This window comes from Myotis myotis, unplaced genomic scaffold (genome assembly GCF_014108235.1).
Source record: "Myotis myotis isolate mMyoMyo1 unplaced genomic scaffold, mMyoMyo1.p scaffold_m19_p_4, whole genome shotgun sequence".
Taxonomy (NCBI): Eukaryota; Metazoa; Chordata; class Mammalia; order Chiroptera; family Vespertilionidae; genus Myotis; species Myotis myotis.
Genome location: NW_023416346.1, coordinates 13162848 through 13189956, shown reverse-complemented (window position 1 = coordinate 13189956; position 27109 = coordinate 13162848). Strand labels below are relative to the sequence as shown.

The window sequence follows — 27109 nt, the reverse complement described above, 5'->3', positions numbered from 1 at the left end:
AGTGCCTTCCAGAATTAACTACATCCAAGTCTCTTCCTTGGTGATGCTTAAACTCATGTTTGTCTCTCTCTCCCTCAGCCTTGTGTTCTCTGGAAAGTTCACTGGAGGGTGTGGGGAGGGGAAGCTGATCCTAGGAAGGGGCTGCCCAATCCAGTGAGTGGGTGAACTGGGTGTCAGGTCCCTAGTAGCCCCATGATGTGCCCTAACCAAGTAAGTCACAGGCCAAGGCACTTGACTACAGTAGAGTTTTGGGTGGGTGCTGGAAGATTGGGGTCTTGCCACTGATTCATGGTGTAATCTGGGTCACCTTGCCTGAGTTTTCTCATTTGTAAAGTTAGTGATACCATCGATTGACCTCAGGAGTCTGGAAGAGCAAAACTCAGTGATTTGCAAGGGTTATTTTGAAAACATCAATTTTTTTTTTAAAAAACTCCTTGAAGTGGCAGTCTGGGGATTGGGGTTTGAAAAGCCTGTTTGAGCCTGTTTAATATCAGCTCTCAGTATGGACACACTCACCTTTCCTCTATTTCAGGGTGAGAAACCCCTCGAGCTGTATGGTCACTGTTACAGTCACTGCTGCTGCTGAACAGCCTCACGTTTACATCCCAGCCTCCCCAAGTGAACTGGACTCCAGCTCAGCCAGGTAAGTAGGGACAACCTGGGACATGTTCTCTGGGCTGTTTCCTCCCTGGAGCTAATGGACTGGACTTTTATCCCATGTCACTTCTCTGACATTAGCTCTAGTGCCTCCCCCAACTCCTAGTGGCCATTGGTTAAGGGGTTACATAGTGCAGCCCCAGTTCTTATCCCAGTGAAAGGCTGAGGTGGTACTTCCTAGGGCTTTGCCATCCATAAAACCTTGCTAATGGCTCTTGGGGGACATTCATGGAAAGGCCAAAGAAAGTCCATTGAAGCTAGAGTGTATGTCTGTCTCCTTCACATTATCCTTCATAAGGAGAGGCACACACTCACTGCCTCATGTGCATTTCTGGCCGCACCTACAAGCTTAGAGTGTAAGAAGGGAACCATTGCAGGGAGGCTGAGTGAGGTTTGTGTGTGTGTGTGGGATCAGAGGGGCCTCTGCTGACATTAGACACAGAAATGGGATTATATTGGAAACCATGGTGAGCCCAGCATGAGGCAGACCTTGTTTCCAATGTCGCCAGAGGCCTGGCCTACATGAGGTAACTTCTGGGCCTCCGGAGCTCCATGAGTGACAAGAGAGAGGTTAGATTGCTGATGGAGATTCACAGAGTGGAGAGGACCAACAGTCTAGGGTTGTGACTTGGAGACTCTTCTGGTCCCAGTAGAAGAGGAAGAAAGTACAGTCAGAGAGGAGAGATGGGCAGGCCACTGCACTGAAGTCTGCAGGGGGGCGGGGGCAGCGGGGGCTCTGGTAGTATTGAGAAGATCTGTTTGAAGGAGGACAACATATCACCAATGGCTGCAGGGACCTTCTTTCTAGGGCTCTCACATCCACACACAGCAAGCCAAACCCATGGACTTTGATTTCAGCCTGAGTTTCCAGTAGGCTTAACAGTCTAGCAGCTCCTGTTTGCCACTTTCCTTGCCCAGTGGCAGCTGGGGCACACCTGCGCCTCTGCCCTCAGGCCTTCCCATTATCCTTTGCTTCCTTCAAACCAGCTGGGGGTCCTCCTAGCCCTGAACACCTCCATGGAGCCAGGCCTAGTCCCTGAAATCTTTCAGTATACCTCTTTCTTTTATTTTTTTCTTAAATTTTAAGAGAGAGAGAGAGAGAGAGAGAGAGAGAGAGTTAGTTGTTGTTCCACTTATTTATGCATTCATTGGTTGACTCTTGTATGTGCCCTGACTGGAGATCGAACCCATAACCTTGCTGTATCGGAACAGTGCTCTAACCAACTGAGCTACCTAGCCAGAGCCCAGTATACCTCTTTCTGTTCCATTGTGCTCCTTCTACAGCAAAGGGATTCTCTTCGTGAAGGAGTACATGAATGCTAGTGAGGTATCTTCCGGGAAGCTGATGTCTCCACGTTACAGCAGGTAAGAGCAAGTCCCTGAATCTTTCATGTCATGGCCTTCTCCTGCGGAGCCCTGTGGCGTCCTCATTCCTGCATTCCCAGTACCTCAACCAGGACTTGGCCCAGAGTTACTTCTGTGTAACCATGTATTGAATGGATGAATGATGTAATTGCCTATGGACATGATTTATGCATTTCCAGCTGTTCTTCCTGACTGCCTTTGTGTTCCCCCTTTATCATTAATGCATCTTATACCCCACTTCCAGTGCCACCTGTTTCTGCCTGTCTTTGTTTCTTGATAGACTACAAGCTTTCTTTTGTGAAATACTGAGAGTATCACTCTTTACAGAAATGGCAGGGCCCTTACAAGACAATGTAGTTAATTTCATCTTGCTCCAGAACATAGGGATCCTCTCTTCAGTTCCCACGCTCTTTCCAGCATGCCAAGTTGCCTCATTTGAACACACAGTTGACTGTAGGTCCTGATATGTGTATAACATTTTACTCATCATCTCTATATCTTCTTGTTTCCTGAAGCCATGTGAGGGTTTCCCCTGTGCCACATCAATGAAAACAACCTACACTGAGACAGCATCCCCCCCGGGAATATTTTTTATGACACACCATCTCACTGCTAGGGTGAGGATTTTAGAAACAGAGAAGCATCCTGGTCTTATTTTAGGATTGGGCCTCTGGGGATGCTGAACCAGTTTTCCCTGGTGCTATGAAATGATGACCATGGGTCATGTTGAAGCCCCACCTCAAACCCCCAGTGGCTGAATTATTTCAGTCAAGATACTCAACCTTTCTGAGCCTCCATTTCTTCTTCTGTAACTCCTTAGGGTGGTTTTTCTCACCAGCTTTATTGAGATATAACTTACATATCATAAATTTCACTTTTTAAAATGCACAGTCCAGTGGTTTTTTTAGTACATTTACAATGTTGTGCAACCATTAGCACTATCCAGTTCCCCGTGAACGTTTCATTACCCCAGAAGGAAACCCTGTACCTGTTAGCAACTCTCCACACCACCAGCCACACAGCCCCTAGCCACCACTGATCTATTTTCTATCTCTGTATCTTTGTTCAGAGAGGCTTTGAATTTAGAAATAATGTATGTAAAACCTCCAGCACTCCCAAGGGAGCTGCCCTTGCCATCTAGCATCTGTCTCTATGAGTGTCATCTGACTGAACTTTGTCCCTTTTTTGTTTTTTCTTCTCCCAGTCCCACTAGTCTGTTAAATTTATTTCCTACACTCTGACAATTAAATTAATTTTAATATTGAATTTAACATCCAGTCAAAATGGTAGGTCTTATGACAAGCCAGTAGACTTCTTGATTGGATAGTGAGAATTGTCCAGTCCATTGTGTTTTCCCTTTTTGCCTCAGGAGGCTCTGAGATAAGCTTAATTCTCAGAAGAAATCAGAGCCTGGGCTGAAACTCTAGCTCACCACTTCCTTTGGGTGTGACCTTAGGCAGGTCACTTAGCCTCTGAGTCAGTTTTCCTGACTAACTCAGGGGATTATTATATGGCTCCAGAGAGAATGGCAGCTACACTAAGCATACCACAGGGACTGCAATTAGTAGTCCTTCACTGGCAGTGGTTTTACTAGTATCTTTTAACCATTAGTTTGTATTATAAAAAGTCTTGTTATTGAAAAACGATGATGAATAAGGAAAAAAATCTCACTTCCTATAACCCAAGCACAGGTATATGTCAGAATGTTTTCTTTGTTCCCATCTATAGTGTCTAATTTTTGCTATGAGTGGGCTCCTGGTGACTGTCACATTACAGCTCACACAGGTATATGGGGAGAAAAGCTCTGCTCCTGTTCTACTGGTCAGTGAATTGGGGGCCTTCATGGTATACACAGCCTCAAGAATCAGAGCCATGCTTCACCATGGCAGATCCTCTTTGCCCCCCATGCAAGGGCTTTTCTCCAAGAGAACTTTGCCTCCTTGGCACCAAGTTTAAAGCTTCCCCTGCCATTTTGCATAACAGATGATAGCTGGCCATGCAGAGTCATGTCTCAGCTTGTGGCCACTGTGTTAATAAGAAAAGCATCCCCACTTATGAGTGTGGTAGTTACCTGGCTCTCATTTTCTGCCATCCTCTTCCTTTACCACCACTGCAGCATCAGCAATACTGAGGACTCCTTCAACATGGAGAAGAAACCCACATATGACAGCATGCCATACTCTGAGAGGTGAGTCTTCTGTCTTACCAGGGAGCTTACAGGTCTACAGAGGAGAAACAGTTGAGGGAGATTTCCACACTAAGTCTGATCGCTCTTGTGTCCTGTTTTACTGTTTCTGATCCACTTTCAGATGTGTCACACACTGTGCATCCCTTATAGGGATGTCACAGTAGTGTCAACTAAAGCCTTCAACCCATCTAAGACTGGAGGGTAGACACAAAGGGCTTCTGAGAAAGGACATGGTGGTGTCTGAAAGCACAAGGGGCTCATGTCAGCAAGAGTGGTCCTTGGGATTAGAACCCAATTGGTCACTTCATGAACTTGCAGATCTGACTAGAAGGAAAAGAAATACGAAAGAGAGAGATGGGTGGGAAGTGAAGAAAAGTGAGTTGCTCTCATCAAGAATCCAGAAAAGAGTCAGAAAGAACCATTCATTTGAAATGAATGAAGGTGCAGAGAGCATCTCATTCAGCAGTTTCAAAAGCTGTCACTAGATGACAGCCATCATGGGATGATCTTAATGAAAAAGAAGTCCTGTTTTTCAATTCTTGGCATAGGGGAGCAAGGAATCTTAGAGATGAAGTTTACTCAGGTCACAGTGAAGAAAACAGGTCTGGAAAGAATAAATAACATGTCTTAAGTCACACAGTAAGTATTACAGGAGTCCAAAAATGTATGGTCTGAGAGGCAGGGCTCAGTTGTCCCAGGCATGAACAGAAGTGCCATCAAGACAGGTGGCCAGGTAGGGCATGTCAAACTCAAAGGCTAACACAGGCCAAATAAACAAGGTTTAAGTTTATGTGGGCTGCAAAAAAACAAAAGCTTCAAATTTCATAGAAATGTAGGTTTATTTCAATAGAGACATGCTGAATACAAAAGGCTGAAATAAATAAGTCATCGTTAACATTAAATAATAGAACATTTTAATAAAAATTAATATTTTTTCTTGAACATTAACTTATGAGACACTGAATAACTGGATCAGAAACAGTAAAACAGGACACAATTTATTTCACAAATAAACCTATTTTTCTTGTTCTCCGAAAGCGAAATACTTCCTGTTGCGCACACCAAATAAGTCAGTACAAGACTAATAATGTGGCCATCAGCTGCTAAAATATTCACTGCTAGTATTAGTGGAAACAAATGGTGTGCCTGTGTGTAAGGTGCATAAGGGAAATGAATGCAACACGATTATAGTAATCAGTCATTAGCGAACATTGTAGTTTGTTATTAATAATTATGTATAACAGGGTATTGTAAAAATTAAGTTATGGAATTTTTATTAAAACGTTTCTTACATACCGTTATATTGGCTGGGTCTCAAAAATATTCGTTGTGGGCCACATGTAGCCTGCGAGCCACGAGTTTGACATGCTTGGCATACAGGTACATGTCTCCTGTAGGAGAAGACATGGGTCTTCTTGTTCTAGAGGGGAGCAGTTATGCTAGGCAGGGGGCAGGGAGAGGAAAGTTGACTGGAATAAGAATCACATCAGGGTGTCTACACATTTGATAGTGAGTATGAAGATGCATGACCACTTTCTGGAAATAATGTGAGGGTCCACAGTGGCCTAGGCTGGCCCAGGGCTATGTGGCCAATTGCACACCACAGAAAAAGTTGGCAGGCTGAGAACACTGAGAGCAAACCTAAGCCTGGCTATATCAAACTAGAGGGTATAACTGTATCACATTAGTAGTCTTCATGCCAGACTAACCACCAGGTTCTTGTTTTTCATCTCACAGAACAACCGGAGGAATCTGTACTTACTGTAACCGAGAGATCCGAGACTGTCCAAAGATTACCCTTGAACATCTTGGCATCTGCTGCCATGACTATTGCTTTAAGGTAAGGAAGGGGGTGTAGCTGCTGAGAGCATTGTCCAGAGTTAGGGAGTGTTAATGGTTCAGAAGGCTTGCTCTCAGTATGATTGCATTCCATCGGCCTTGCAGAACTAGGAGCTGAATGAGCTTCCAAGTCCAAGGGAGTGAATAAGTGTTGGGGACCGAAGCCTGACTAAAGTGAGCTAATGAGAGAACAGGGCATGTGGAAATGGAAAAAGTGAGTCTGGAAGACTCTCTTGTGTGGTTGGCTTTGTAGGGAATCAGTGCAAGAAGACAGCGGATCTTTGCAATAAGAAGGGGAGAGGGGAGATAATTTGAGGGCCAATTGTGTTCTGTGGACTCCAAGTAGGATTACATCTTTCACCATATTGTTACATGTGGTTTGACAATGAACATTTCATTTCCTGATTCCTGAACTTATGTGAAAAGTCCTAGAAGATGCTGTCAACTTTTAGTTATATACTTAATTCCAGAGCACTCCTGTTAAATAGCAAAATTCCAGGAGCCTGAGAAATAAGTAGCTCTCAATGCATTTGGCCTCACAGCGCTAGTGTTAGGGGAAGGCTCAGCCAGAGTGGGTGGGAGTCCCCAGATAGGCTTTGTGAGGGATGTGGGTCTGGAGTCTGGAGTGAAGGGGCACAGAGGTATTTTCCAGGTGGCTGAACATGAGCAAAGGCAGCTGCCTCCTGGCCCATGGCACAGAGGGAATAGGACGAGGAAAGGAGGAGGTCCACAGGCGAAGAAGGAGGTGTGGGGACATAGACGTGGAGGGGCAGTGATTTTAAACTTGCCTAATTGGTGCTCACATAAGAGCTGGGGAAGTTGGAGTTGTGACAAAATAGTGAGGCCTGATATTCTTGGGGGATTCTGGGAAGATAGGTCGGGTACCATGAGCACAGGGTGGAAAGGGATTTATTTTTCTAGGATCACAGAGCTGCTCAGAACCAAGGGTTAGCAATCCTGGTTCCGACATCAGAGCCAACATTATTCCACTACACTCTGCTGCCTCTCAGGAAAGGTCACCCCATTGCTCAAGCTCATTTGTATAAACTAGTCTGTCAATAGCCTTAATTGTAGGTTTTTCTTACCTTTATCAGGTTGATATAACATTTTAAAATACCAGCTGGTATTGTTACATTTAGAAAAAAAGGGAGGACACCATGGCTGAAGCATCATAACAACTCTTCAGTGTCCCTGTTCTTCACAGTGTGAAGCACGTGGCAAGCCAGATTGTTGATTTTTGCTGTGTTCCTGGAGGTGACCCCCAAAATGATCAGCACCATCAGTTGGCTAAGTTGAGGTTCAAGTGTTGGTCCACAGTAACTAAAATGACAGAAACATTGATAATACAATGAGTTTGTAATGTTGCCAATAGGTTCTGCGACTTTAAGCATATAACATTATATTCTTAAACCAATTTTAATGTATAACCAAACCAAACCCAGCTGTTGTGGCTCAGTGGCTGAGATTCATCCTGTGGGCCAGGAGGTCACAGTTCAATTCCCAGTTGGTCATGGCACCTGCCTGAATTGCGGGCTCGATCCCCAGTGGGGGACGTTGGAGGCAGACAATCAATGATTCTCATCATTGATGTTTTTGTCTCTCTCTCTCCCTCTCCCTTCCTCTCTGAAATCAATGAAAATATTGAAAAATTTAAAAAAACACACAACTTCTACCACTAGAAACAAGAGTTAAGTTCCTACGGCATCTCATCAACATTATGACAAAACCATGTTATTTGAGGATCTGCTTAGTGGATTTAGAGCTCAAAACCAGGCCTAGTTCTGAAACCAGGGCTACTACCCACTATGTGATCATCCTGCTTGCTAGTTTTTGTGGGGTTTTGTTTTGCTGTTTCATTCCTAGTTTGGTTTTGTATCTGTTTTCTGCCATTTTTCAATTGTCTGCTTCAAAGTCTAGGGTGTGCCTTCTGCTCAGTGTCTGCCTGCCTACCTTGGTCAGGTGCTTTCTCTCCACTGCACTCGTTTATGTTGCTTCACTTGAATGCTGACCTCTGGCTTTCTTTCTCTTTCAGTGTGGGATTTGCAATAAACCGATGGGTGAGCTCCTGGATCAGATCTTCATTCACCGTGACACCATCCACTGTGGGAAATGCTATGAGAAACTCTTCTAGGTAGGTGTTGGCAGCCCAGAGGCCAAGCAGCCAGGGTTATCAGAGGGAAGAAATGTGCCCTGATATCTCTCTGAGTCTCAACCCAGGGCACTGCTATCTCTCTTAACCTGTATGTTCAGGAGGCCCCAAGTCCTCTGTCCCTGTGCGCTATGATACTTTGAAGTCTTAGGTGGAAAGACCCTCCCCAGGAACACTTACAATTTGCAGGGGTTACAGTTCTTCCTCTCAAGAAGCACCTTCAATGCAGCACCTCAGTTGAGCCCTCTAGCTGCCTTGGGAGGCTAGCCAGGCATATGTTGTTAGCCTTGTTGCAGGAACAAGGAAATGAAGACCTAGGAAGGAAACGGGCCTGGGGAAACACCTCGCTGCTGTATGGCAAGATCAGGACCTCAACCTGGGACTTCAGATTCAGGTTCAGGACTCTCTGCTATAGGCCCTTTGGCCACCTTCACCATTGCTTGTGTAGCATAAGATCAGAACTCAATAGCCAAAGGGGTTCAGTAAAGCAAGATACAGCTGGGGACAGCAGCAGGTAAAGGCCAGGATAAGTAGGCATCTGTGGGAGGGGATGGTGCCATCTTGGGGCTGGACTGACCAGGAAGGGCTGCTTGGATGGTCTCTGGGCCACATTGTCAACACTGCCTGCAGATAGATTTGCACAGTAAAAGCCAACAGAATCCATCCATGTCTGAGCCACATGAGACCCAGTGTCATAGGACACTGCCTTTCCAGATCCTGGCAGCCCTTCATCTTTAGCACCTCCTCAGCTAGAAGCACAGACCAGAATATCTCCCTTGAAGGCACTGGAAATGGGTTGCACCCAAGTGTTCCACCAGCTACAAGCCCGTTTTACCTTCTCTCCAGAAGGCACATTGACCTGCACTGTTACCCGTAATACCTGGAACCCAACCCCAGGAGCCTCTGACTGGTCATTAGATGGGATGTGTATTTCTAATCTCATGGCTGCTTCTGTTTTCTTTTAGCTCCCGAAGCTGATGACTCCTGGACAAGTTTGGCCATCCTCAGTTGTCCCAAGTTGCTGGCTCTTCTTCCCTCACCATTTGATTTCTTCATGCTTTTGCCCTTCTCAAGTTGAATTTGCTTACATCTAGTAGCATATGTTAATGATGCTATGATAATTACTTGTGTGTGTAGCTTTTTATAGGTCAGAAAGTGCTTCACATCCATGATCTTATATCAGGCGCAAGCAAAGAGGATTGAACAAGAATTCCATCTTTGCTTCCCTAAGGCAGGTTGGCTTCCTGACGAGTTTAGGTGGCCTGGTATGATAGGCAGAGTCAGAAGCATTGGGTTCAGTGTGTACTGACTTGGGACAGAGAGCAAATCACATTTTGGTTCGCATCTCTGAGTGTACCTTTGGGACTTTAGAATACAAGGAGACCGCTGATGCTTCTGAGGGACCAAGTTTAAGACTGATGACGATCCCTGGTGGGTAAATCGCAGGCATTGAATGCTAGAGATTGGCATAGGCCAATATTTAGCTTGTCTATTTGCCATATATACGTGTTTAAACTTTCCATATACTTTTAAAAGTAGCTAGTTGCTTTTGATTGAAGTATATAGCAGTTTTTAATTACCTCTTTCTACCCACCTTTCACTATATAGTTGAGGTTATTTTTCCTGAAGTCATGTATTAGAAAGTTTACATAATTTGGTTTAAATTCTATAGGATGTGATTCTTAGGAGGCTATAGACCAAAGGAACACCTATGTCTGAACCTTTTTAGCTGATTAATACCTTTGCCCTCAATTCCCAGTCCCTAAACTTGACACAGAAATTTTCTAAAGTAGGTTTTAGAGTGTATACACTCCAGCAGGATTAAGAAGGGCGAAAAGCAACTAACATTTCTTCAGGCCTTACTACATTCCAGACATCACAAAGTAATGGCATCAATCCCCATACTAATTCTGTGCAGAGGGCATTCTTGTCCCCAGTTTACAGATGAGGGTATTGAGGCTCAAAAAAGTGGTCATTGAATTATGCAGAACCATTGCTGTTTCTCTCCAGTACAGTAACCACAACAACCAGCATTAATTTAGTGTTGAGTATGTGCCAAGCACTGCGCAGAGTTTACTTAATCCTGCCAGGTAACACAACACCCCCCCACCCCCCACCACAAACCTCCCCTGAGGCATGCTCTAACAAAGAGGGGAAGGTGAGAAATTGCACTGCTCCTCCGGGCATCCTGAGTCCCTCCCCCACCCCCCATGAAGTACCAAACTGCCCCTCTCCCTCTCCTCTTTCTATGAAAACAGCTCTGAACTGAGATGCTCTCATCTGGGAAGAGATTTGCTCAGAGACCTTCCCAAAGAGGAATTTGTCAACCCAGGGAAAACTCCAGTGGGCTAGCCAGTCTGAGCACAGGGCCTTCAGTGACCTATTTCCCGGTCTAGACTCTGTCCACGCTAGTGGAAACCCTTTGGCTGGCTGGACAGATGCAGGCCAGTGATGTTCTGCTCAGGTTCAATTGTTCTTCTCTGTCTTTGGGACCAGCATCACTGTACAAGCTTCTTGAGAGGAGGAACAACTTCACAGTGTTTCTAATGAAAAATGAGGACCTGTTCTCTTGATTTAATTAGAAAATGTCTCCCATCTCTCTCCAGTTTCTGAGCCCTATGCACTTTGGCTGGTGGACTTGTTCTTCCTGCCAAATGATTGAGTGGAACATTCCAGTTATTTGCATAGATGTGCATCAGATTTGCTCTGAGGGGAATAAATGGCACAGATCACCAACACTAAATGTAAGCTGGTCTTTCTGAAGTCTAGCCTACAGCATGGTACTTCGCACACGGTAGGCACTGACACATAGATGCTAAGTGAATGAGTGAAAGGTAAAGAAAGGTCACACCTTCGTGTAGGAGATGCCATCTCTGAGTCTTGGTACAGGCCCAGCTGATGGAGTGCAGAATAAAGAGGCCCAAGATAGGCTGGCTCCCCCACCTTCAAGATACACTCTGCCTTTAAGGGAGTTTTAGAACCAACATGCAAGATACTGACAGAAAGCTTGCAAGACCAATATTGATTTCAATCCAAAACAGCCTCTTTCAATTCTAAAAAGGCATGGAATTCTGCAGACTCCAGGAAGAGGGGTGGTTGCAGTACACTTTTGCTTCTTTTTAATTGCCTAATGTTTTTAATCATACTTGCTTAACCCACATTAATGTACACACTTATAATAAATGTTAAGATATTACATTGTCAATATTCCTTTTTAAAAAATATATTTTATTGATTTTTTTACAGAGAGGAAGGGAGAAGGATAGAGAGTTAGAAACATCGATGAGAGAGAAACACCGATCAGCTGCCTCCTGCACACCCCCCTACTGGGGATGTGCCTGCAACCAAGGTACATGCCCTTGACCGGAATCGAACCTGGGACACTTGAGTCCGCAGGCTGACACTCTATCCACTGAGCCAAACTGGCCAGGGCAACAGTTTATATTTTAAAAAAATGTTTTAAACCCGGGGCTGTGGGGCGGGACAGTGCCATCCCGCCTGCCCGGCCGCCATCCGGGCCTGCTATCTACAACCCGGGGCGGCAGGCGTCCGTGTGCGACCCGACCCGGGGTGGCCGAGTGGGGCAGCAGCGATCGGCAGGCCAGCCCGGGCTTCCCATGTGCGACCTGACCCGGGGCGGTGCCCCAACCCCAGATCAGCCCTGCTGTGTGTGCGACCCGCGGTGGTGCCCCAACCCCTGGATTGGCCCTGCTGTGTGCACGACCCAGGGAGGCGGGGCAGGCACCGAGGGATAGGGCCTGCCATCTGCCACCCAGGGAGCGGGCCTAAGCCAGCAGGTGCTTATCTCCCAAGGGGTCCCAGACAGTGAGAGGGCACAAGTGGGGCTGAGGGACACTCCCTACCTCCCCTCCCCCACCAGTGCACAAATTTTTATGCACCGGGCATCTAGTATACACACACACACACACACTCTAGAGTCCTAGTGCATGAAATTCGAGCATGGGTAGGGTCCCTAGGCCTGGCCAGCGATCAGGGCCAATCGGGGCCCTCCAGCTGCCACCTGGAGCCTTCCTTCCCCCTGCTGCTGGCTGGAGCCTTCCTTCATTCCACACTGCCCCTTGGTGGTCAGCACATGTCATAGCAAGTGGTCAAACTCCTGGTCAGTCAAACTCCCATTTGGTTGAACTCCTGAGGGAACAATTTGCATATTAGCCTTTTATTATATAAGATATATGCATATACATATACAAATCCTATATCAGTGATGGCGAGCCTATGACACGCATGTCGGAGGTGACATGCGAACTCATTTTTTTGGTTGATTTTTCTTTGTTAAATGGCATTTAAATATATAAAATAAATATCAAAAATATAAATCTTTTTTTTTTTACTATAGTTGCAAATATCAAAAAATTTCTATATGTGACACAGCATCAGAGTTAAGTTAGGGTTTTTCAAAATGCTGACATGCCGAGCTCAAAAGGTTCACCATCACTATCCTATATAATAAAGAGGTAATATGCAAATTGTCACACCCTCACAAGATGGCAACTGCTCAGCCACCCAGGGCCGGCCTAAGGCACAGACAAGCCTCGGATAGCAGCTGCCCAGCTGCTCAGGGCTGGCCCGAGGTGCAGGCAAGCCTCAGATGGCGGCTGCCCAGCCACCCAGGGTCAGCCCAAGGCACAGGTAACCAGGGCCAGTGAGGCTTGTGCTGCCAGCAGTGGCAGCAGCAGAGGAGTGATGGGGGCATCGCCTTCCCTGATAGCTGGTTGCCTCCCACCCCTGAGGGCTCCCAGACTGTGAGAGGGGGCAGGCCGGGCTGAGGGACCCCCTCCTCCAGTACATGAATTTTCATGCACTGGGTCACTAGTATATATATACTAGAGGCCCAGTGCATGTTAAAAGGGAATTAAATAGAGGAAATATTTTAGTATTGCTATTTGCTCTTTCTCTATAATAGAAGTGTCAGAGATGAAAGAAAATTAGTAAAATGTATGTGAAAATCTTCCTCCTGTCAGAGTCTGGGGTGCACCATGGGAACCAGAGTCGAGTCCCCTCCCACCTACATGTGCCTCAAAATCATGCAAGACCCAGACCCGGCTGGCCCCACCCCCATTGGGATGGATCCAGACCTGGCCGGCTTCACCCCCGTCAGGCGTGAAGGGGGCATGACCTCAGGTCACCTGACCCGGCGCCATGGAGGGGGGGGCTCAGCTTGAGGTTCCCCTGGTCTAGGCTGGGGGGGTGCACCTTGAGGTCCCCTGACCTGGGGCAGCTGGTGTGGCCTGAGGTCCCCTGTCAAGCCCTGTGAGGCAGGGGGCACAGCCTCAGGTCCCCCGGCCCAGGGTGGGGTGCATTGGCCTGAGGTCCCCCAGCTTGGGCCTGGGCAGGGGCATGCCTTGAGGTTCCCCATCAAGCCCTACAGGCGGGGGGCATGTCCTGAGGTCCCCTGTCAAGCCCCGCCAGGTGTGGGGTGCAGCCTCAGGTCCCCTGGCCCACTGCCAGGGTGGGGGCATGGCTTGAGGTCCCCCGGCCTGGTGCTGGGGTTGGGGTGTGGCCTCAGGTCCCCCATCAAGCCCTGCCAGGCAGGGAGCTAGGCCTGAGGTCCCCTGACAAACCCCACCAGGCGGGGGGCACAGCCACGCAACCTCAGGTCCCTGTTGATTCCTCATTAAGGCTCGTTACGGGAACTCATCCTCTGCTGTGGGCACAGCCATCTTGTGTTACGGAATCCCTGCCTCCACTGTGGGCGCAGCCACCTTGACCATTATGGCATGATAGTCAATTTGCATATTCCCTCTTTATTAGATAATATAAAGAATCCTGTTGAATTATAATTCTGTTTATCAAGTGATCCAAGCTGCTGAGTTTTATATCTGAAAATACAATTTGCATGCCATCTATGTCTTGATCCAGCCCAGGGACCAAAAAGGGGTATTAGCCCAGCCATCGTGGCTCAGTGGTTTCACATCAACCTATGAACCAAGAGATCACTATTTCAATTCCTGGTTAAGGAACATGCCCAGGTTGCAGGCTCCATCCCACATGTAGGAGGAAGCCAACCAATGATTCTTTCTCATCACTGATGTTTCTATTTCTCTCTCCCTCTCCCTTTCTCTCTGAAATCACTAAAAAAAAATTTTAAAGGATGATTAAGAAAGTCCAAAGATAGAAGAAACATGATAGAGAAAGTCCTTCACTAATGAGCAGGGAACTTGGAACCCAGTGTTTAATAGCTACTGAACTAGTGCCCTGGTAGCTACTTTCTCACCCCAACCTCAGCCACCTTCTAGGCTACGTGAGTGCAATTGGAAAAGGAAGAAGAGGTTTGTCTACTTCAAAAGACAAGGACTACAACTGTAGCTCCTAACTAGATATTTCCAGGACTTGGTGGCAGTATACCCTCCCCCCCCCCGCAAAAAAAAAACACCCACACACACCTAAAACCTAAAAAAATAATAGGGTAGTGTTTGTTACTATAAATTATCAGGTCATATCTGATTCTATGAGCATCTTTCAAATATGACATTCCATTTAGAGCCTTGGTTATGTTTCCAATTACATCCTGTTAAGAAGGAGGGCAGGTTCTTATTGAACCTAGGCAAATAATTGTATAACCATGAAAATAAAAAGATAAAAAAGAAGGAACTTTTGCCATTTGCAACAGCATGGATGGACCTGGAGAGCATTATGCTAAGTGAAATAAGCCTGTCAGAGAAAGATAAATATCACATGATCTCACTCACATGTGGGATATAATGAACAACATAAACTGATGTACAAAAACAGATCCAGAGACAAAGAAACACTGAACAGGCCGTCCAACCTCAGAGAGAAGACAGGGGAGGGGGAGTAGGAGATCAACCAAAGGACTTGTATGCATGCATATTAGCATAACCAATGGACACGGGCACTGGGGTGGTAGGGGCTTGTCCTGGGGGGCAGGGGAAGATGTCAATTGGGGAAAAAGGAGACATATGTAATACTTTAAACAATAAAAAAAAGAAAGTCAGTAAAAAAAGAAAATAAAAATAAATTACAAATTCTGGAGGGATTGGTCAGAGAGAAAAATAAAAGTGCTTTATTCCTGTTTATAAAAGTACTAGAGGCCCGATGCACAAAATTAGTGTGAGGGCCTTGGCCCTGGTCCCCACCCGCCGCCCCCGCAGCCAGGGGCCTTTGCTGCCTCTACCTCGGCTCCCGCCTGCAGCTTTGTCCAGAAGGAAGGACATCCAGGAGGACGTCCAGTCTAATTAGCATATTATGCTTTTATTATTATAGATAATCTATTAAATTGTTATGAGTTATAGATAGCTTAAGAGAAATGAGAAAGGAGTTCATTATATCCAGAAAATAGCACATTAAACATCAGCAATATTCCAAGCAAAACCCATAATCATCCTTCACGAGTTCATTCAGCCCCATGTGATTAATTCTGGTTCTGCTCAGTCTTGGACTAGCAGTCTCATGAAGCCATCAGCTTCTTCACTAGAGTTCTCGAAATTCTGAGTCCAGTGGAAGGATCTCAAAGCTGTGTAGCAATGTCATCAGAAGCCTGTGCCCCCATAGCACATTTTTCATGGAGGTCTGAGGCAGTGCCTTTTTCTTGAAGATGAAGCATTCTAGCCTGCAGCTGATTACAAGCACTTTCAGAAAAGCCTCAGTGTGAAATAAAAAACTATCTGTGCATACAAAAGATTTACAAAAGCCATGCAATTGACAAAGAAATTTGGTTGTTTCTTTGGCATGCAGCATTTTAAAAGATAACTAGAATTATGGCTGATAACGCTATATTGTCATTTAATATCAGGCAAAGCAGAACCAGGACATGTGTGGACAGCAAGGGCATTGACCAATCTCTAGGAAAGGAATTTCATACAATTTCTGAAATATTTGTATTAATAATATTTTGCCCACACAAATTTAACTTAGGGAAGGTTAAGCAGCTCTTCTGATTGATTGGCAAAGCCTCCCAACTCGATATATGAAATAAGCCTAATTTTTTTGAACACCTCTGTTTTTACAAGGTAAAAGGGCACTTGTGATTTTCCAAAGTCTGTCAAAAAAGATTGAGATCAAGAATATATCACTGAGGATTTGAGTTTAGGAAGGCAAAATATTAAAGTTATTGGGAGGTTTGAATACTTGGTTAAACAAGATCACGTGTTAATGAGACACACTACATGGACATTTAAAGTGACAAAATATTTTAAAATCAATATAGGAAGTAACGCAATTGTGAAGAACCTTAGTTCTCTCAGCCCAGCCGGCATGCCTCAGTGGTTGAGCATCGACCTATTTTCCAGGAGGTCATAGTTCGATTCCCCGTCAGGGCACATGCCTGGTTTTGGGGCTCAATCCACAGTGTGCAGGAGGCAACGGATCAATGATTCTCTCTCATCATTGATGTTTCTATCTCTCTCCCTCTCCATTCCTCTCTGAAATCAATAAAAAATATATTTTTTAAAAGTGAGAAGACTTGGTTCTCAAGTAAAGTTTTGTCAGAATATGTTCACTTAAAAATATGCTCACGTGCTCTGGCCAGGTAGCTGTTGGTTACAGCCTTGTCCTGATACACCATCCCAGGTCAGAGCACACAGAAGAATCAAAGTGGACAAATAATTCTCTCTCTCTCTCTCTCTCTCTCTCTCTCTCTCTCTCTCTCTCTCTCTCCTCTTCCCTCTCCCTCAATATAATAAATTTTTAAAATATATTTTATTGATTTCAGAGAGGAAGGGAGAGGGAGAGAGAGATAGAAACATCAATGATGAGAGAGAATCATTGATCAGCTGCCTCCTGCATGCCTCCTACTGGGGATTGAGCCCCCAACCCAGGCATGTGCCCTTGGTCAGAATCAAACCCGAGACCCTTCAGTCCGCAGGCCAACACTCTATCTACTGAGCCAAGCCAGATAGGGCAAATATAATACATTTTTTAAAATGTTAAATATTACACACACACACACACACACACACACGCGCGCGCGCACATATGCACACACACACACAAAATAACAAAATCCAGGAGATGTGATTTATAGCATGGTGACTATAGTTAACAATGCTGTACAGCAAACACCTGTAGTTAAAGGGGAATGAGGTGATGTCTGCAAGTATCTTGCTCAGCAACCTTTGATTTAAAAGTTCGTTTGCTTTTGTACTTCTTAATCTCTTCACAAGCCCCACAAGCCCCTCCCCACCTCCCACCTGGCAACCATCAGTTTATTCTCTGTATCAATGAGTCTGTTTCTGTTTTGTTCATTTATTTTGTTTTTTAAATTCCACAGAGAAGTTAAATCATATTGTAATTGTCTTTCTCTGAGTTATTTCACTTAGGTACAAATCGGTAGTTACACAATAGTCATGGGGATATAAAGTACAGCATAGGGAATATAGTCAATAATATTGTAATACCTATATATGGTGCCAGGTGGGTACTAGACTTATATGGGGGAGGATCATTTCATAAATTATATAAATGTCTAACCATCATGCTAAACACCTGAAACTAATACACTAATATAATGTTGAATGTCAACTGTGATTGCAAAATAAAAATAAATAAAATTTTGTTTGTTTTAAATTTTTTTATTAAAACATTATAGAAAAGCCTGTTCTTCTGCATCCCTAATAAGGGAAGAGAAATCTATTCTGTCACCAAAGGCCCCAATTTCTGGTCCTGAAAAGTAGTTACAGGTTTCAGAGCCTTGGTACCCAAAGCCCCGTCAGGAATCGGCACCACTGGAGTCGAGCGGCTCTGGAGGAGCTTGCAGATTCTTAGCTCTACCTCATCGTTCTGAGTGGGACTTTCATTTTTATCAAGATCTGCTGGAGATTTGTACACACTTTCCATTGCGCCACCTGCACCCCACTCACGCCCATTTCGGACCGGAGCATTTGGATCCTGCGGACTCCGGGGCAAACATTCCGGTCTGCCCGCAGTGGAAGAAACCTTTCAAAAAGAGCGGGAAACAGTTCGGATACTAGGCGGGTAATACTCGCTCTCGAAGTCAAGAGAATAATGGGTGAATGGAATCCGTGATCGTTTTCTGTCTCTTTGTGAACTCTAAAAATGTTCATGCCCTCGTAAAAGGCAGGTAGCAGCTGTATTTTTGCCACACTCCCTTAGAATGTGGCATAAGAACATATAAGCAGGGATCAGGACTTTTCTTTAGAAAGGGCTATCCGGGGCTTTACTTTTGCAACCGGCCCCCTGAGCCGACTGATTGCGTCAATCAACTAAGGGGAGCCAATGGGAGACTGCCACACTTCAGCTTCCGTTCCAACGGCTACAGTGCAGCAGGAACCCCCAAGTGATTCCTGGCCCTGGTGGTCAGCTTGTAGCTAACCCGAGGCTGGACACAGTCCAGCTCTGCAGTACACTGCCCCCAGCTTGATTTGAACTCTACCCCCAGGCACAGCAGGGACAGGAGCAGGGACAAGGAGCCCCCGGGCCCCCCTTTTCAAAGTGCCCCGCCTTTTGAGGTGCCCAAGTCGCTAGGGCGCAGGCGCGAGCGTGCTGTGCGCACTCTATAACTTCTTCCCGCCTTCTGCCCCCTACCCAGTGTGCATTGCGGCTGCGGCAGCGGCAGCAGCAGGCACGCGTCCTCGTGGCTGTGGTGCTCCGGCACTCCGGCCTGTACGGATTTCCAGCAGGTAAGGAGTGGGGCCCTGGACACCGAGAGCAACCCAAACTGCAGGGCTTCTCCTTCTCCCACCCAATGACCCTTGCAGTCGAATTTGGATATAAGTTTCCCCTGAAGAGGGATACCATGAGATTAGGCCTGGCACCTAATCATAGTGACTAGCCTGAGAACTGCAGAACCTAAACCTTTCCAGTGCCACTGCAGTTTTCACATCCAGGACAAATGGCTCCAGGCCTTCCCCTGAAGGGAAAGTGGCTTTGGCCCTTCACCTGGCCTCGCCCAAAATCCACTGACCAGAATGGGGGGGTGTTTGAGGTACGGGGTGTGTAAGGGGTGAGGAGCATATGGGAATGGGAGGCTTGGGCATACAAATTGGGTTTACGGGGGGGGGGGGGCAGGGCTTGAGTGGGGGTGCAGTTTAGGTGGGGGCAGGGTTTGGGATGGTTGCAATATGAGTGGCAGGAGGAGGACTTGGGTGGGGGCAGGGATTGAACATTTGGGTGGAGCTTAGCGTCAGGGCGTGCGCATGCGTGGGGTGGGGCTTAGGGCGGTGGAGTTTGGCGCCAGGAAATGCGCATGCGTGGGGTGGGACTTGGTAGGGCATGGCTTGGGAAGGAGTGGCACTGGGCGTCAGGGCTTGCGCATGCGTGGGGTGGGACTTGGTGGGGTGGGCTTGGGAAGAGGTGGGGTTTGGCGTCAGAGCGTGCACATGCGTGGTGTGAAGCTTAGCGGTAGGTCTTTTGCATGGGGTGGGGCTTGGTGGGGCGTGGCTTGGGAAGGGTTGGGGCTTGGCGTCAGAGCTTGCACATGTGTAGGGTGGGGCTTGGTGGGGCGTGGCTTGTGAAGGGGTGGGGCTTGGCGTCAGAGCTTGCGCATGCGTAGGGTGGGGCTTGGTGGGGCGGGCTTGGGGAGGGGTGGGGCTTGGTGTCAGGGCCTGCGCATGCGTGGGGTGGGGCTTAGTAGGGCGGTGGAGCTTGGCGCCAGGAAATGCGCATGCGTGGGGTGGGGCTTGGTGGGGTGGGCTTGGGAAGAGGTGGGGCTTGGCGTCAGAGCTTGCACATGCGTGGTGTGAAGCTTAGCGGTAGGTCTTTTGCATGGGTGGGGCTTGGTGGGCGTGGCTTGGAAGGGTGGGCTTGGCGTCGGCTCGTTGGTGGGGCTTGGTGGGGAGGGGTGGGGCTTGGCGTCAGGGCTCGCGCATGCGTGGGGTGGGGCTTGGGAAGGAGTGGGGCTTGGCAAGGAGTGGGGCTTGGCAAGGAGTGGGGCTTGGCGTCAGGGCTTGCGCATGCGTGGTGTGGAGCTTAGCGGCAGGTCTTTTGCATGGGGTGGGGCTTGGTGGGGCGTGGCTTGGGAAGGGGTGGGGCTTGGCGTCAGGGCTTGCGCATGCGTGGGGTGGGGCTTGGGAAGGAGTGGGGCTTGGCGTCAGGGCTTGTGCATGTGTGGGGAGGGACTTGGGAAGGGGTGGTGTTGGCATCGGCTCTCGTATGCTTGGGGTGGGGCTTGGTGGGGCGTGGCTTGGGAAGGGGTGGGGCTTGGCGTCAGAGCTTGTGCATGTGTAGGTGGGGCTTGGTGGGGCGGGCTTGGGAAGGGGTGGGGCTTGGCATCAGGGCTTGCGCATGGGTGGGGTGGGGCTTTGGAAGGGGTGGGGCTTGGCGTCAGCTTGTGCATGGGTGCTTAGCGGCAGGTCTTTTGCAGGGGGTGGGGCTTGGTGGGGCGTGGCTTGGGAAGGGGTGGGGCTTGGCGTCAGGGCTTGCAAATGCGTGGGGTGGGGCTTGGGAAGGAGTGGGGCTTGGCGTCAGGACTTGTGCATGCATGGGGTGGGACTTGGGAAGGGGTGGAGCTTGGTATCAGAGCTTGGGCATGGGTGGGGTGGGGCTTGGCGTCAGAGCTTGTGCATGCGTGGTGTGAAGCTTAGGGGCAGATCTTTTGCATGGGGTGGGGCTTGGTGGGGCGTGGCTTGGGAAGGGGTGGGGCTTGGCGTCAGGGCTTGCACATGCTTGGGGTGGGGCGTGGCCTTGGGAGGGGTGGAGCTTGGCTTCAGGAATTGCTCATGCATGGGATGGGGCTTGTTGGGGCATGGCTTGGGAAAAGGTGGGGCTTGGCCTTAGGGCCTGCACTTGCGTGGGGTGGGGCTTAGCATCAGGGCTATTGCATCGGGTGTGGCTTGGTGGGGTGTTAGGGCTTGTACATGCTAGTGTGGAGCTTAGCAGGTCTTTTGCATGGGGTGGGGCTTGGTGGGGTGTGGCTTGGTATGGGGTGGGGCTTGGCATCAGGGCTTTTGTGTTGGGTGGGGTTTGGTGGGGTGTAGCTTGGGGAGCAGTGAAGCTTGGTGTCAGGGCTTGTGCATGCATGGGGTGGGATTTTGTAGGGCGTGGCTTGGAAAGGGGTGGGACTTAGTGTGGGCAGGGTTTCTGAGGGTGGAACATGAGTGACAGGAGCAGGGTGGAGCTTGGCATCAGGGCTTGGGCATGCATGGGGTGGGCAGGGTTTGGGAAGGTTAGAACGTGAGTGGCAGGAGGAGGGCTTGGGTGGGGGCAGGGATTAAACTTCTGTTGCCATGGAGCTTAGCGACAGGGCTTTTGTGTGGGTGGGGTTTCGTGGGTTGGGGCTTGGGAAGGAGTGGGACTTGGTGTGAGCAGGGTTGGGGGGTGGAACATGAGTGACAGGAGGAGGATGGGATGGGGCTTGGCATCAGGGCTTGTGCATGGGTGGGGTGGAGCTTGGTGGTGGTGGATTTAGGAAGGGGTGGAACATGAGTGGCAGGGGTAGGAGTTGTGTGGTGAAAGGGAATTGAGCTTCCGTGGGGCTGGAACTGAGTATCGGGTTGGGTGGGTATGGGACTTGGTGGGGCAAGGTGTGAGAGGGGTGGAAAGTGAGTGCACGGGTAGGATTTGGGTGGGGACGATACTTGTACTGTGGGGATGGAGCTTGGTGTTAGGGCTTGGGCTTGGTGGAGGCAGGGATTGCTGGGTGGGTCTTGGGTTAGAGGCGTTGGGGGTGGGCCATGACAGTGGGTGGGTATGTGGGCGGAGTGGGGGCGGACTTGAGGGTGTGGCAATTATCTTAAAGTAGGATTACTTCTGCTGCAGCAGTGGACTCTAGGGAGCAGTTTCTTGTATCCCTGCAACAGGGTACTTATCGACAGCTCTGCAGACTCAGAATGGGTACAGCCTGGGCAGGGACACGTGGCTCAGAACCCTAGCAAAATACCTCTGCCTTCTCTTCGGACAGATCCAGTGGAGCAGTACCCTCTGCCCTAGGGCCGGGAACTGCCTGACTGGACAGAACTGGAGAGCTGAACGTTGAGTGCGGGTGGAATCCCCGCATCTGCACTGCCAGAGGACCCTACTCTGACTGGTGAGCAACTGTGAGGTGGGCCTACATTGGGAAGGGCTTCTGTAACTCTGGCAAGGAGCAAGAGGGGGTGGGACTGCCTGTCATTGTGTACAGACTCTTCTCTGTAGGGTTACAACTAGAGGGATAGTAGTCTGTCTCCTGCAGTGCGGCACTGAAGACCTTTTCTGGGTCCCTTTTATGTCCCTGATTCCAGCGCCTATGCAATTTAAAGTCATAAGCTCTTGATTTTTGAGCACTCAATCTTTGCTGCCCACCCCCCACCTCACATCCCCCAACCCCCTTTGTTGCTAGGACACTTCACTGGTTGGAGGCCAGTGACATCACCTGTTGCTCTTAGAGGGTCTTAACCTTACCATATGACACCTGTCTGTGATAGAAACCCACCCGTGGTCCCCACTGTTCTTGGTATACATGACAACACTGCACCTCTCCAGGGATCTCCACACCCAGCAGTTCAATTGCATTGTGTAGAACTCCAGCCATCTTTCTGATCTGTTGGGCATTTACTGAAAAGAGGAGAACTCTGCACCTCCCTCCTCCCACCGTTGCCCTGGCAAAGAGGATGCCAGGTGCCCTGGGCCTGCACGGCCTTGTGCCACGGAGTGGGATATTCTCCTGGTCTCCTGCTTGGAGGGCTTTGTCAGGGTCCCCAGGCATTAGGCCCTGCCTTCTAATGCTACCTTTTCACTGCAGGCATCTGCAGCTCGTGTGGCAGAGTCCTTAGACTTTGAGGAAGAACCCACAGCAGGAGGTCAGCAGGGAAGCGATGAGGTGGGGGGAGTTTGGACTGGGGAGACCCCTCTATACTCTACATACCACCAAATGATTTCGGGGGGCCTGGGAGGCAGGGACTGAATCCCTGTGAGTGGAGGTTGGGGCAGAAGAGGGGCTGCTGGTGAGGGTGGGAAGTGGGCAGTAATGATGCGTTCACTCCATTTGCATTACAGGCTGTGGAAACCTGGGACTCTTCTGCCTTGTACTTGCCATTGGCTCAGAATTGACCAAGTCTGGGTCAAACTCTGTAGCAGATTACTACCCCTAGTTTTAGATCAGTCCATAGAAAGTCAGAGCAATGGCCTTGACACTGTTAGAGGATTGGTGCAAGGGGATGGACCTGGACCCCAGGAAGGCCCTGCTGATTGTGGGGATCCCCGTGGAGTGTACTGACGATGAAATTAAAGAGACTATTAGGTCAAGCTTACAGCCCTTGTACTCATACAGGGTGCTGGGAAGAATGTTCAGAAGGGATGACAATGCTAAGGCAGTCATCATCGAACTGGGAGACACTGTCAATTACGCTAAGACACCCAATCAGATACCAGGAAAAGGAGGTGCCTGGGAAGTGGTGGTGAAACCCCGTAACCCAGATGATGAATTCATCAATAGATTGAGTTACTTCCTGAAGGATGAGGGCCGGAAAATGACAGATGTGGCCAGTGCCCTGGGGTGTGCCCTTCCCACTGAGGACCAGGAGCCAGGCGCTGCTCCCCAAGAGAAATCCACAGCTTCACAGTCTGAGAAAGAAAGCATGTGGTACCGAAAAGTCAGAATGTTTTCAGGAGATGTCTTTACAGGCCCAGGCGAAGATAACTTTGAAGCCTGGCTGGAGCAGGTCACTGAGGTGATGCCGGTTTGGCAAGTGTCTGAGACAGAGAAGATACGGCGTTTGCTAGAGAGCCTCCGTGGCTCTGCCCTGTCCATCATGCGGGTGCTCCGGGCCACCAGTGACTCTATGACTTCACAGCAATTCCTGGATGCCCTGAAGGAGATCTTTGGGAGCAAAGAGGACTCTAGAACCGCGCAGTTTAAGTTGCTCCATACCGTTCAGAAGATTGGAGAGAAAATCTCTGCGTTTTTGGTGCGCCTGGAGCCGCTGCTGCAGAAAGCCATGCAGCACAGCCCCACAGCAGCGCAAAGAGCAGATTTGATTCGCCTGAAACATGTCCTGTCTCATACCAACCTGTGCAGCAGCCTCCGAGGCAAGCTCGAGCTCCTGGATCAGAGAGGGTGTCCTCCCACTTTCCTAGAGTTAATGAAACTTGTTCGAGATGAAGAGGAGTGCAAGGTCACTGCGGTGATGCTGAAGCAGAAGCAAAAGCCTGCAGAAAGGGGCTGCAGGCCTTCCAGCAGACAGGTGTTCGAGGAAGTCAGTGATTCTGCACCTCAGGTCCCCCAGCAGGCAGTGCAGTATTGTGATAGCAGCACTCAGACCATCCAGGAAGGGATTGGCACTGTGTCATTTAGGGGCAGGAAAGTGCCCCGCTACAATACGGAAGAGGAGAGCCACAGCCTGATCACATGCATTAAGGTCGAACCGCAATCGCCAGAAAGGGAGAGGCCTCAGCTTATAGGAGAGTCGGGAAACGAGGCGGGGGCTGGGGGCACGAGCCACCCCGAGTCCTAGGCAGTACAGGCTCAGAAAATCCAGGTACCCTTTCCCCTAGCAGGCAGCAGGGCAATTTTAACAAGGGGAAGGGGCATTCCATGCAAATAGAGTATTTGAGTGGGGCAGAGGGGCAGGGCAGTCAGGTACAGGCTAACCCCCCTCATCCTCCAGCAGCTGAAAGGAACCCCACCCACGAGACCAGATTCCCCTCAGGGGAAGACAAGTATAGAGTCCTGAAGAGGTGCCAGCGACACAAGCAGGCGGCCAGCACACCCAGAACATGGGGTGCTCTAGCCATGAGCAGGGGCCCCACCATGGCAGAAGCTGAAGGAGTTGCAGCTGAGGACTCGGGCATGGGCCCTGTCGTCTGGCCACCCCGAAATGCCCACCCTGTGGACTCAGAGCTAAGAATGCCTACAGGCCCACCAGTCCCACCAAGCCCAGAAGAACCTTCCCCTGGGCCACCCCTACCAGAAGAAGCCAGCACCTGTGAGGAACAGCTGTGTGATGGAAATAGGGTGACCCCCCGCAAGGGAGGCCGCAGGGTCCAGCCCGTCTTCAGAATTATCTACACTGCTCTAGGGAAGCCCCACGAAGGCACCACCCTTGAGCCCCTGCGCCAGTGAGACCAGGACAGCCCGGCCCCAGCCTGCAGGCAGTTCCTCCCCCTGCAGCCTGGGAAGACTATAGGGGCAGGAGGGCAAAGGGAGGAGAGCCCCAGGGGAGAGCATGGGCTCAGCCTGCAGGGGGGTGGGGACTTGGGCTAGTACCACAGCTGGATTGGGTGCGGGGGCGGGGGGGTGGGGAGGTGGTGGAAATTTGTTCTAAAGCAGGAGGAGAAGGGGGGAGAAGGAGGGGGAGGAGGAAAACTAAGAGGAGAATAACTAGGAGGTGAGCAGGAGAGGAGGAGGAGGAGAATAACCAGGAGGTGAGGAGGAAGAGGAGGAGGAGGAGAATAACCAGGAGGTGAGGAGGAAGAGGAGGAGGAGGAGGAGAATAACCAGGAGGTGAGGAAGAGGAGGAGGAGGAGGAGGAGGAGGAGGAGGAGGAGGAGGAGGAGGAGGAGGAGAATAACCAGGAGGTGAGCAGGAGAGGAGGAGGAGGAGGATAACAGGAGGTGAGGAGGAGGAGGAGAATAACCAGGAGAAGAGGAGGAAGAGGAGGAGGAGGGGGAGAATAACCAGGAGGTGAGCAGGAGAGGAGGAGGATAACAGGAGGTGAACGGGAGGAGGAGGGTAACAGAAGCAGGAGGAGGAGGTGAGCAGGAGAGGAGGAAGAGGATAACAGGAGGTGAGCAGGAGAGGAGGAGGAGGAGGATAACAGGAGGTGAACAGGGGAGGAGGAGGAGGATAACAGGAGGTGAACAGGGGAGGAGGAGGAGGAGGAGGATAACAGGAGGTGAACAGGGGAGGAGGAGGAGGATAACAGGAGGTGAACAGGAGAGGAGGAGGAGGATAACAGGAGGTGAACAGGGGAGGAGGAGGAGGATAACAGGAGGTAAACAGGGGAGGAGGAGGAGGATAACAGGAGGTGAACAGGGGAGGAGGAGGAGGATAACAGGAGGTGAACAGGGGAGGAGGAGGAGGAGGAGGATAACAGGAGGTGAACAGGAGAGGAGGAGGATAACAGGAGGTGAACAGGGGAGGAGGAGGAGGAAGAGGATAACAGGAGGTGAGCAGGAGAGGAGGAGGAGGAGGAGGATAACAGGAGGTGAAGAGGAGAGGAGGAGGATAACAGGAGGTGAACAGGGGAGGAGGAGGAGGATAACAGGAGGTGAGCAGGAGAGGAGGAAGAGCATAATAGGTGAGCAGGAGAGGCGGAGGAGGAGGAGAACAGGAGGTGAACAGGAGAGGAGGGGGAGTTATTGGGAGGGGCAGTCTTTTGTTCTGTTTGTTTATGCAGGGCCACTGGAGGTATGGAGCCAGCAGGCAGGAGAACGGGAACTGGCCTGGCGAACCACCACTCAGCCACCAATGCCAAGGCCACCCCCAGCCCCAAACCCTGCACCTTGGGCAGCCTGCCTGGGAGCACCCCTGAGCAGCATTCCCAGGCCTAAATGAGGGGCACCTGAAGACATCTGCCACCCGAACAGACCTAGGGCAGGGCCAGGCCCCAGCATGTCATCCAGAGGGGGAGGGAGCCCTGCAGTGAGTGGACATCACCAGCATCCATAGTCCTGCAAAGACCAATCGTGGGGCCCTCAGGGAGGGAGGCTGGTGGGAGGGCCGTGGTGGGCGGGGGGGGGGGGAGCTGAGGCACCTTGTCAGGGACCCCAGGAGGAGGGGGTGTGAACTATGTACACTAGTGGCTATTAGAAATTCTTTACTGTTGTTATTCCCTTTTTTCAATGGATTCAGTAAATGTTTTTCTTCAATAAATTTTCTTGTTACATCAGAAATTCGCCTCTGCTATGTGCAATTGAGAAAAGGGTCTGCTGGGTGCGGGGTTGGGGAGCAATGATGGCCTGGGACTCCAAGTCAGCATTGGGGTATAGTAGGAGCAGGGTCCCTGAGGGCTGTGAAGTCCTCTGGGCTGGATGGTGTAGGTAGCAGGAATTTGTGA

The 27109-nt window shown here is 49.5% G+C and overlaps 2 protein-coding genes across 29 annotated transcripts in view; both read left to right on the top strand.

Annotated features, from left to right (window-relative positions):
• The window catches only part of ZNF185 (zinc finger protein 185 with LIM domain), a 68088-nt gene extending 56694 nt beyond the window's left edge, over positions 1 to 11394 (top strand). For all 28 annotated transcript variants that reach the window (XM_036304871.1, XM_036304868.1, XM_036304869.1 and 25 more), the window contains 6 exons: positions 533 to 643; positions 1942 to 2022; positions 4139 to 4210; positions 5948 to 6050; positions 8082 to 8180; positions 9164 to 11394. In XM_036304871.1, coding sequence (XP_036160764.1) covers positions 533 to 643; positions 1942 to 2022; positions 4139 to 4210; positions 5948 to 6050; positions 8082 to 8180 — 466 coding nt within the window. In that variant the 3' untranslated portion in view covers positions 9164 to 11394. The remainder of the gene's footprint in view (positions 1 to 532; positions 644 to 1941; positions 2023 to 4138; positions 4211 to 5947; positions 6051 to 8081; positions 8181 to 9163) is intronic.
• Positions 11395 to 23233: 11839 nt separating this feature from the next.
• PNMA5 (PNMA family member 5) lies at positions 23234 to 24743 on the top strand. Its single transcript, XM_036306129.1, has one exon. It carries the CDS (start codon positions 23234 to 23236, stop codon positions 24563 to 24565), a length of 1332 nt encoding a protein of 443 aa, XP_036162022.1. The 3' UTR covers positions 24566 to 24743.
• The last annotated feature ends 2366 nt before the right edge of the window (positions 24744 to 27109 follow it).